This window comes from Malus sylvestris, chromosome 2 (genome assembly GCF_916048215.2).
Source record: "Malus sylvestris chromosome 2, drMalSylv7.2, whole genome shotgun sequence".
Taxonomy (NCBI): Eukaryota; Viridiplantae; Streptophyta; class Magnoliopsida; order Rosales; family Rosaceae; genus Malus; species Malus sylvestris.
In genome coordinates this window covers 32,984,151-32,996,232 of record NC_062261.1, presented here as the reverse complement: position 1 = coordinate 32,996,232, position 12,082 = coordinate 32,984,151, and the positions used below count along the sequence as shown (strand labels likewise).

The window sequence follows — 12,082 nt, the reverse complement described above, 5'->3', positions numbered from 1 at the left end:
CCTAGCTCATTAGGAGTCAGAAGGTGAAAATGTTTAGTAGAATCGCTGACATGGTAAGTGCGATGCAGTACGGATCACTTCCCTGCTAGAATAGCAGACACGAGAGGTTCACCGTCTCGATTCAAGTACTTTAAAGGAGGTTCCGACCAAGATAATCATGTGACGCAGTACAAGAACGACATGACTATTGACAGTAAAAAAAATGTCAAGATTTATATTAACAATGTTTTTTTTTTCAAATTGTAACAAAAAAGCATACATATATATAAGGGAGAAAAATTCTGAATTGTCGATCAAGAAAATTCGGAAATGCTGATTAGCATATGTATAAATAGGATTATAAATATGTTTGTATATATGTGTAAATAGAGTTGTAAATCCGAAGCATTATGCAGACATCGTTGCTAGTACTTACTACTAGTGCATGCTGTGCATGCTGAATTCATGTTCAGTTACATTGCCTGATTTGAGTAACAATTAATTTAATTTGTCCGTTTCGTCGGTTACCCTTCCTTGCCTAGGCAGAACAGAATACGTTTCCTTGGGGAGTATTATTTTCAAGTATGGCATGCGTTTGTTCAAAACAAAAAAATAGCGACAACGTTAATATCTCGGTAGTGTAGATAATATCGTTTGTTCAAAAATAAATAAATAGAGCAACAATGTTAGTGAGTTAAATAGTTAGTTTTGTTAGGGGTCAAGAGCATATTAATTATTATTATTTTTTAAGTAGGATAATGTTAGTGGGTTAAATAGTTAGTTGTCAAAGGAGAAGAATTGGTGAAAATTGAACCCTGACCATATTGCATAGATATATAGCTCATTTGGATGTGTTTTTGAAATGACTGAAACCGCTTTTGATGATAATATTTTTAGAACTAATCATTAATAAAGATGCAAGTAAATCCTAAAAAAAAACATTTAAAGTGCTTCCTAAAACAAGCACATAACTGGTTTTTCTTGCAAAAAGCACTTAAAGTGCTTTTGAAACCCAAAAATATTTTCTCCAATTAAAAGCACTTTTAATCATTTTAAAAATAAATCCAAACAAGTACATAATTGTTTTCTGACACTGTGGTAAATAATTATTACTTGACAATCAACTTTAAGTACTTGCTTTTTGGCCTTCTCTCTTACTTGTTTTTGCTTAGTTACTAATTAATATTGCAGTGTCAGTCAAAATTAAATTGACTCCAAAACATTTCACCACCACCTGCAGTACTGGGAAAGCCGAAAGTAAAAAATAAATAAAATCCAAGTGAAGTAAGGGATCCGAAGCCTTGTAGGTTTAGGAAATAGTTCGTGCTTCTTTTCCTTGACCAACAAGGAAAGTGTTTAGTTTTCTTATAAAAACCTACTAGCAATACAGTCTTCAAAATCGCACGATGCATTCTTCGCTATCTCAATTCCACCTACGTTTCAGAAATTCCATTGTTTAATAGTTAAGTCACGACTTACAGTTCGTACACCTAAGAACTAGTGATCTTTGAGTTCCGAGAAATCGAATATGGAGAGGAAGATGACATTGGACGATGTGCGAAAGCTTAAAGTTGAGTCTTTCAACAAACTTCTGGCGGAGGTGAAAGCAGTTGCGAAAAACCGAGATGAAGAACTTGACTTGCTCCAAAAGAGAGTTGTGATTGATTTGGTTGAATTTGAAAGAAAAGCCGCCAAGAAAGTTAGAGAAACGAAGAAGCGCAAAGCTGCTTCTGCTTACTATGATGAAGAAAAACCTACTTCTGCTTCTGCTTCTTATCATCGGAAAGACAGGAAGCTTAATTACGGAAGCAGCAGCCGAAGTAGGAAAGGTGAATACGAATACTATGAGGATTGTGATGAGGAGCTTGAAGAGAAACCAAACACGTCGATGATGATGATGAAGAAGAAGAAGAAGAAGAAGCAGAAGCCGACCAAGGAAGCCGCCAGCACGAAACCATCCGCTCCATCAATTCACTCTCCATCGCCGGAGTTGCCTAAAGAATTCAAAGAAAAGATTGCATGCTTGAATGGTTACCAAGTGCAATTGGTGATCCAGAAGAAACTTTTCAAGACTGATTTGAGCAGTGGTCATGATCGTCTCTCAATGCCAGTGAATCAAGTGATTAATAAGAACTTTCTCGGCGAAGACGATGAAAGATTAAACGACAATGGATTTGTATATGTGAAAGTGATAGATCCATGCTTAAAGGTGCATGATAACTTAGGGTTGACCAAGTGGAAAGCTCATAACAACAATAATTTTTCCTATTCCTTAAACAGGGGTTGGAACTCAATTTCTACGGATGAGGAGGTTGGGTTTAAGATAGGGGATATGATTCAGGTTTGGTTTTTTCGAGTTAATGATCCCGAGCTTGCCAAAAAAGACTCTATCCGCTTCGCAGTGGTTAAGCTTAAAAATGATTTTAATGGTAGTACGAGTACTATTGATAGGCAAGAAGCTGCTGAATCGTCAATGACAAAGAAAGATGAGGAGGAGAAAAAATATGCAAACGATTGTAGTAGTAGTTGTAGTGTGAGTGCCAGCCAGGAAGTAATCGAATCATCCACAACCAAGAAGCAGTTGGAGTTTGGAGCCACTAGACAACATGTCAGTATCAAGTTTAGAAGCGTAACACTTGCGAAAATTGAGACTGCTGTTTCTGTTTTGTAGATCCTTTAACTTTTAACCTATGAAGGAGTTTTTTGTTCATATATTTAGGAAAGATTGTATGGTTATATGTGATTATTCTTATGTATCCTTTCTTCCGTATGTGACCATTGGCGAATGTTTTCTGCACGTAATATTTAGACGTATCACGTCTTGAAGATGGACAGATGGAATTCATACTTTTAAGGAAAGAAATTTTTCTTGACACTATATGAGGTTTAATCTTGAGGACAAATAGTCTTTAACTTGTGAGTAGAACTAGGACTAAAAGTGAACCATTTTGAGATCAACGAAACTAGAACCTGCGAAGATGGATAAAGTTAGAATCTTTATTATACCTTGCACATTACTGGCTATTTTAATTCAAGGCCACGCTAATTAACAGCAAGTAACCCTTATGCATGTATTAATTACTTTGTATTGTAATGAAATCTTTTGCAGTTATACGCCCTGTGGTTCTTAGCATTGATCATTTCTCAGATGTTTCAATGGAAGAACAAAGCTTTTCTGTTCAGCTATCCAAACCATATATAAAATGGCATTTCCTCTGGTAGGGATGTGCTGCAGGCTGCAGTATATATATCACGACCTCCATCTACTCCACAACGATTCTTGGCATTGTAGGATCGCAGTGAGCTTCTGTCGCACGCTTCCTATCCTCCTATCATTGCTTCTTAATTTATAATATTTGCGGGAACATTTTAAGAAGGAAAGTGGTGTGATTGATCGTTTGGGATATGAAATGTGGCAAGGTTGTGTATGTGCTTGCTGCTAGTTGCTAGTTACGGAATTAAGGCAGTAGTGTTGTATATAACATTGTTGGTTAATTTATATGCAAGACATATGTATAAGTAAAGATTCAATCTTTGATCAACATATGTAAGTAGTATTTGTTATTCTCAATAATTCTTGTGTTGCAGTTTAATCTTATGCGCTTGTTGATGCACGTAACCGGATAGACTTTCGAACAATGTAGAGTGTAAAGGTGTGACCTTCGCAATCAGTCACCAAGTGTAGATAATATGTAAAAAGACACAAGATGTACGTGGTTCACCCTAAGTTGGGCTACATCCACCAGGGTAGAGGAGTTCTCATTGATAAAGTAGAGTATACATGATACAATGATTTAAGCATAATCATCACTAGTGAGTTCTAATAATGGATTAAGTAGAATAATGGCATTAGAGATTAATTGTAGAAGAAGAATCTCCTTTTATAGTTGAGAAGAGTAGCACACTTTCCTCCGCAGTTGATGTGGGGCTCTAGGAGCTTTATTCTGATATTGACACATGTAGCATTGTAATTGGCCTTCTGGTTAGAGAGAAAGTCTTGTGCTTTGGCATAGGTGCCTCAACAACAATCCTTTAGTGGGTGTCTGAAGGTATAAAGTTGACTGGTGCTAGGTAGTTTTGGGATTGATGAAGTATGATACAAACAATGCTCCCCCAAGTTCCCAAATGAGAAAAGGTTCTCGGTTTGGGATGTGTAAAATTTAAGTCACTTACTAATTGCAAAACTTCTGAATGACGAAGTGTAGTAACATATAATGGGAGTTCCCCTAAATCTCCGAGCAGGAGGGTAGCCGAAGGAGGTGTCTTAATTTTTGTTGAGTTGCCGAGGGATCAAAGTTCCATCCTTTTCCTTTCTTTGCTCTTTTGTTTTTTAACATTTGACACTCCTTGAGTGGCAGCCCAAATCCCTTTTTTTGTTCGGCTGCTAGGTCCAAGGTTAAGGGCCCAACGCCTGTTTTTAAGTCAGCCTTTTTTATTTTAGAAACTTTTTTTTTTAATTTTTATTTTTTTTTTGGATTAGGAAGAAAAATTGTTGAAGAGAACACATAAATAGATTTTACTTCATACACTTGTGAGCATCAATGTGCGATGCTTTGTTGAGTTTAGCAGTAAGCAAGGGTGTGCATACACTTGTGAGCATCAATGTGCGATGCTTTGTTGAGTTTAGCAGTAAGCAAGGGTGTGCAAAGCTTCACACTTGCATAGGTATGCGAAGCTTCTGCCCTTATAAATATGTAAAGCTTTCCACTTTCAGAGGTGTATGAAGCTTCATACTTATAACTTACATCCTTCAAATTGTGTGAAGTTTCATACTTGGAGCTTCCCTCCTCCATAGGTGTGTGAAGTTTCAAACTTGTAGCTTCTATCCTTCAAAGTTTATGAAGCTTCATACTTGTGGTTGAGTTGAGTTGAGTTAAGCTTGTTTATGTTCTTTTTGAGTTGTAAGGCTGGAAGATTGCAGTTATTTGTGAATGCTAATAGTTCACACATATGTGTTGTATCATTCCTCACCTAGTTGATGGGAATAATGATTATTTTCTGATGCAAAAATGTTTATTAAAGTACTAGTTGTACCATCCATCACCTAGTTGGTGATACGAAGGTGAATTCCTTCATCTCTTGGTTGACAAATTGTCAAGGGATAAAATTATTTATTAGACTGCGAGTTGTGCCCTTCATCACCTGGTTAGTGATACCAAGGTAAGTTCTTTCATCACTTGGTTGGTGGGAATAGTGGCAAGTTGCAGAAGAACAAAATTGTTTACTAGAGTAAGGGTTGTACCCGTCATCACCTAAATACTGTTACGAAAGTAAGTTCCTTCACCACTTATCTGGTGAGAACAATGACGAGTTGCAAAGGCACATTATAGCATGTATCGAAGGGCAAAAAATGTACGTTAACACCCTTTCGAAGCTCAGTTGCCTTATGTAGGAATGTGTTGAAATGTGTAATGTTTATGTTGAATGATATGAGTGATGCTTATGATATGAGTAATGCTAATGACATGCGTGTTACTTATGAATGTTTTGTTATGTATGGATGAATGTTTTGCTTGGATATGTGACCCATGGTTTGGGCTCAATGTTGCATTCTTGACCAACCATGTTGGTTGTACCACTTGGTCATTTGTTTTGTGTTAAAAGTATGCATATTGAAGCTCTGAGTTAGAGTATAGAGTTAGGTTAGAGTGAGACCAAGTTTCTAGTGTTAGGAATGTAAACAAGTTACACGAAGTTGTCTGAGTTCCTCTTCATTAAATTTTTATCGAAAGACGTGTTACAAAGGAAACCGAACGGCTGAAGGTCAAAACATATTCAATCTGCATGACTATAAACTTGTGTCATCACCTCAAAGTAAGTCTTTCAAGTGTTAGCATTGGTCATGTACTTGAAGAAGCATTCCCGCATGCCTACTGTGAAGGCCCTTGTTATTTTGTCATTTGCCTAAGCGCAATGAAAGTACTTGTGGCTAAAACGATCGGCATATTCACACAATGACTCGTCTAACTTCTGACGAATGGTATATAAATCATTAACGGAGTGTAAGCGATCAACTTGAAAGATTTTGAGCTACGAAAAGTCTCTTTAGCTCAGCAAGGGAATCCACTGTATTAGTTGAAGATGACAATACCAATTGAGAGCTTCACCAGAGAGTGGAGGGGAAAATGAGGCATTATTCCTCATCACAATATTTTGGTACGTCACGGTGGATTCAAAGAACAAATTTGTTTGGACGTGAAAATTCGTATGAACTTATACTAGACAAGAAAAAAAAAACTTTGGCAATAAAGTAGGAAATCTCAATATCTTAATAATGTTTACCAAAAATATATTTTATTTTCAACCAGGTGAAATAATAATAGAAAAGTTATTGTTTAGTATATCAAAATTTTTGTAGGTTTAAGAACACCTAATTCTTTTGCTTATTCACCAAGAAAAGGGTTTTGCCTATATCTCGAATAATCCCTCTCAAACTTTTATCCAAGTAAAATTATTTGATTCTCCTTTTAATTCATTGTTTCAAAAATTAATCAATTAAGAACTTAAGTTCTCTTGAATTCCAAGGAACTGAAGAACAAGACAAAGATGACGACGATTCGTGAAGATAAGGAAAGATCTACACATGTAGTTTTGAGTCTTATTAAAATTTTGGAAAAGATTAAACTAGTGGCAAGAGACCAGAAGAAAGAAATAGATTTGCTAACAAAGATAGTTTTCATGGAGTTCATTCAATTTGAAAGCAAACCAAAAAAAGCAAAATTGACAAATCGTGATGAAGGAAAAGTTGTTTTGGAAAGGCAGAAATCATGGTTTCGAAGGCAAGAAAGATCAAGATGAATATAAAAAGTATTACGAAGAGAAAGTAATCAAGTTGAAGAAGAGTCATAGGAAAACATCAGAGAAAGTGAGCATGTGACCATCTTTTATCGATTCCCTTTTTGTTACTCGGCATGACAATAGAATTCAAGACATGATTCACTTTTTGACGGTTATCAAGTGAAACTGGCAATACAGAAGAAAATTTTAGCTACTATTTGATAAGTGAACAACACGACTAGGAATTGAACTTTGTGGATCACTAGGAGTGAAAATAAGTGATTATAGTTTGAAAATGCATGATGAATTAGGTTTTACCAAGTACAAGTCTACATGAAGCTTTTCATATGTGTTAAATAGTGATTGAAAGAATATTATAGAGAGAAAGAATAAGTTTTTTATTAAGGATATAATTCAAATGTGGTCGTCGAGTTAAGATTGACGTGTAGAATTTTATCTATGATGAAATATCTACTTTGCAATTGATAAGCTTAAAAGAGATGGGAAAGAAAAGGATAACGGTAGCACATATAGTTGGGAAGGCTGCCATCGATGAAGGGAGAAAAAAATTGTTAATGGTAGAATTGATAGCCATAATTACTTATTTTCATCAAAAAAATAAATAAAAAAATCCAAGAAGTTACTGAACCGTCGACGACTAGGATCATCAAGAAGCTATTGAATCATCAATGCCAAAAACTAATCAGGGTTTGGAGCCATGGATCATGTCGATGATTTCAAATTTAGAATCAAAGTTAACAACACTCGAAAAGATTAATGAGACTGTTGTTTCTGTAGGTATAGTTCATCAAATAGATGAAGGTCAGGTTTGATCATATTTTGAAGAAAATTATTGTTTGCAAATATGAGGATTATTTTTCTAATTGCTATATATATGTACATACTTCTCAATCGATGAATGGTTTTCTAGTCAAGATATATATTGATGATGAAACGATGGTTTCATAGGTTTAAGGCCATGTTTCAGCATCAAGTACATCTTAACGTGTTATTGAAATATATGTAGATTATGCGAATTTAATTTGTGCAACATTAGTTTAGGAAATTGTGATGTGTGAAAATAATTGATCATAGTTTAAAGATGATGAATTAGGGTTTACTGAATGGAAATCCACAAACAGTTTTCGTATGTGTTAAACAGTGGTTGAAAGAAGATTATAGAAAGAAGAATATGCTTTTTGCAAAGGAAACAATTCAAGTGTAATCGCTTCGAATTAAGCTTAAAAAGTAGGGTAAACAAAAGGGTAATGGTAGTACTGATAGCTAAAAAGGTATTAAATCGATTACCAACAATGAGGGGATTATAAAGTTAATGATAGCATTGATAGCCACAATTACTGATTTTCACACACAAAAAAAAAAAAAAAAGGGAAGTTACCAATTCATCGATGACCAAAAAACTAGTTAAAGTTTGGATCCATGGAACATGTTGATGGTCTCAAGTTTAGGATCAAAGTTAACATCACTCGCGAAAAATTAATGAGATTGTTGTTTCTGTATGTATAGATCATCAAATGAATAAAGGATCTGATCATATTTTGAGGAAAATTATTATCAGTAACTCTTAAGAACTATTTTTTTAAAGGAAAAAATAAGAAAATATCTTAACAATGTTTACCAAAAAATCTATAATTAGATATTTTAATTACAATCCAGGTGAAGTAAGAATAGAAAAGTTATAGTTAAGTATATCATAATTCTTGTGGCTTTATGAATACCTAATCATTTTAGTTGTTTACCAAGTAAAGGATATTGCTTACATGTCCAAAAATCTCTCTAATTTTTTTTCTTTCCAAATAACATTATTCTATCATCTTTCAGTTCTCTGTTTTAGAAATTAATCAATTAAGAACTGTGTTTTCTTCAATTTCAAGGAACTGAAGAACAAAACTTATATGATGATGAGTCGTGAAGATAGGGAAAAGAGTCACAAGCGTAATGTTAAGTCTCCTAACATAATTTTGGAAGAGATTAAACCAGTGATAAGAGATTGGAATGAAGAAATCGAATTTTTAACTTAGTTTTGATGAATTTTATTCAATTTGAAAACTAATAAAAGAAAGCAAAATTAACCAATCATGATGAAAAAAAATTTGTTTATGCTTGCACTTTGCTAGGTTTTACGACTGTCGAAAAGGCAGAAATCATGGTTTCGAATGCAGTAAGATCAAGATGAATATATAAAATATTACGAAGAGAAAGTAATTGAGTTGAAGAAGAGTCATAGGAAACCATCTTTATCGATTCATTTTTTGTTGCTCGGCTTGTCAATAAAATTCAAGACATGATTCACTTTTTGTTCAGATCTCAAGTGAAACTGGTAATACAGAAGAAAATTTTCACTATTGATTTGAATATTCATCACGACCATCTCTCGATGCTAGAGAATCAAATTGTTGATAAGAAATTTCTCAATGAACAACACAACTAAGAATTCAAGCTTTGCGGATCACTAGGAGTGAAAATAAGTGATCATAGTTTGAAAATGCATGATGAATTAGGTTTTACCAAGTGCAAGTTTGCAAGAAGCTTTTAATGTGTTAAATAGTGATTGAAAGAAGATTATAGAGAGAAAAGAATACTCTTTTTGTTAAGGGTATAATTCAAGTGTGGTCATCGAGTTAAGATTGACGCAGAGAATTTTATCTATGACGAAATCTCTACTTTGAAATTGATAAGCTTAAAAGAGATGGGAAAGAAAAGGATAATGGTAGCACTGATAGTCGGGAAGGCTACAATCGATGAAAGGAGAAAAATATTGTTAATGGTAGCATTGTTAGTCAGAATTAAGGATTTTCATCAAAATAAAAAATAAAATAAAAAATCCAGGAAGTTACTAAACCGTCAACGACCAGGAATAATAGGAAACTATTGAATCATCAATGCCAAAAACTAGTCACAGTTTAGGATTGCACTAGTATGTGTTTAGAGTTTGTAGTGAACGTGACTTAAGTTTTGTTCATGAAAAATTTGGTTATATCCCCTAAGTGCATACTAGATATTTGTCTGTAATACCTATATTGTGCACTTGGAGAACCCTAGGGAGATGTTGTAGAATTTTTTACAATCCGAAATAGTTGTGTGAATTGCAAACCGCAACACAGAAAGTGCACTTTCAAATAAGATAGGATCATTAATGGAGGCATAAGGGGGGTTAAGCGTATATCAAATCATTATAATGACTAAATTCTTTGAAAAAAGAATAATGGACAGAGTTATCAAGTTGTCGGATAGAAGTAACCAATATTTGGATGGGATTGACAACTTTATTCAATTTGCAAGCAACTATATCAATGCCCAGAATTGTATGAGATATCATTGCGTGTAATATAACAACTGTTTGGATGACACTGAACAAAGTCTGATATCATTTGTTTATGAATGATATGATATACACTTACTCCAATTTGACTTATCATGAAGAATTGATCATTATAATATCAACATCTTTAGGCAGTGGGACAGTTAAGCATGAATAATCTTCATCATGTCATGTTGATGGCGACCAAGTAATGGACATATTGAATGATGATTTCCTTAGTGCTTCACTTGTCAATAGGTTTCGAGAAGTAAGATAAAATGTTGATGGAAGCACATCGAGAATTATACATGGTTGTGAATATTTTTCCGTCCTAACCGTAGTTGCACATGAAAATAAAGTGTAATATGACCAATTGGAACTACGATACGACGAAGGGGTTTGTTAAACGTATGCTTTTGAAATCAAATGTATTACCTGTAAATCATTCTAACTCAAAGGAGATCTTAAGTTGGGATATGACAAGATCCATGCATGCAAGAACAATTGTGTATTGTTTTACGATGAATTCAATAAGTTAAATAATTGTCCCAAGTGCAATGAGCCGAGATATTGAAAAACCAAGATTACGAACAAGGTATTGCATTATTTTCCATATACGCCAAGATTACAAAGTTAGTCATGCCAACCCCACATTGCACGTGATATAAGGTTGCATAAGGATGAACAGGTTGATAACGATGTTTTGTAACATTCGGGCAATGGCAAAGTGTGGAAAGAATTGATAAAATCTATCCAGTTTTGCCGCAGAGCCAAGAAATGTTAGATTAGGACTTGCTTCTAATGACTTCAATCCGTTTAAGAATTTTTCAAATGAGAACAACACTTCAGCTGTGGTTGTTCTTCCTTATAATTTTCTCTTAGTGGTAATTCCATTGATGTTTATTTGCAACTGTTGATTGATGAGTTGATAGATTTATGCACAAATGGTGTATAAACGTATGACAGGTCTATTGGGGAAATGTTCACCTTGCAATTCACAATCATGTGGATAATTAATGATTTCCCAGTTTATGGTAAGTTGTTGAGATGGAGTACCAAATGCTATATGGCATACCCAACATGCGGCGACGAAATATCGTCATTTTGGAACGTTGGAAATGTATGTTACTTAGGTCACCAAAGATGGATTTCCTGAGATCACAAGTGACGTAACATGCCTGAAACATTTGATGGGACAATGGAATATATACCTAGACCAAGAGACTTGTTCGGAGATGAGATATTGTCGAAGTTGAATACACTCCTATTTGAGGGAGAATAGGGACCAATGGAACAGATGAATTGGACAAAAAAAAAGTATATTTTTTGACTTGGAATACTGGTCAAAATTAAAATTCCAACACATTGTTGATCTCATGCATAATGATAAGAATGTTTGCGACAATATGGTGAGAATGAATTTGCCAATCGAGGGAAAATCAAAAGGCACAATGAAGACTCTTATTGGCATTAAGCAATGGGGATAAGATCCAACCTCTAACCTACATTAATCAATGGTTAATACATGAAAAAGAAGGCTAATTATACTTTCAAGCTAGATGGAAGTATGTGTTACTGAAGTGGCTCCAAGGTGTGGAAGTTTTAGTATGCTAGCAATATATCAAGACATGTTAAAATGGACATTGGAACACTGTTGGGTTTGAAGAGTCATAACTCTCATGTCTTACTACCTCAGCTCCTTCCGATTGGTATTTAACCTACTTGGATCCCAAGGCTGTTGAGATAATTGTATGTTTGTCTCGGTTCCTTCCAGCAACTATGTGCTAAAACATTTAGAAAGTCGGTCGCAAATGAAATGAACAAAGATATTAGGTTCATCCTATGCTGGCTAGAGCAAATATATCCATCGACATTTTAAACCAATTTTTAGTAAAAAAAATCAAGTAAATTATTATTTTTACAGAAAGCACTTTAAGTGTTTTTGAACATAGAAATATTTTTTCTAAAACCGCTCATAGCAATTTCAAAAGTTTTTTCAAATTA

At 34.4% G+C, this 12,082-nt stretch overlaps 1 protein-coding gene across 1 annotated transcript; it reads left to right on the top strand.

The window, feature by feature from the left end:
- Nucleotides 1-1,507: 1,507 nt before the first annotated feature.
- LOC126603177 (putative B3 domain-containing protein At2g27410) lies at nt 1,508-2,650 on the top strand. Its single transcript, XM_050269941.1, has one exon. It carries the CDS (start codon nt 1,508-1,510, stop codon nt 2,648-2,650), a length of 1,143 nt encoding a protein of 380 aa, XP_050125898.1.
- The last annotated feature ends 9,432 nt before the right edge of the window (nt 2,651-12,082 follow it).

Excerpts from the sequence above, each read along its gene's own strand:
- LOC126603177 (XM_050269941.1), top strand. The coding sequence starts at position 1,508 with ATGGAGAGGAAGATGACATTGGACGATGTGCGAAAGCTTAAAGTTGAG.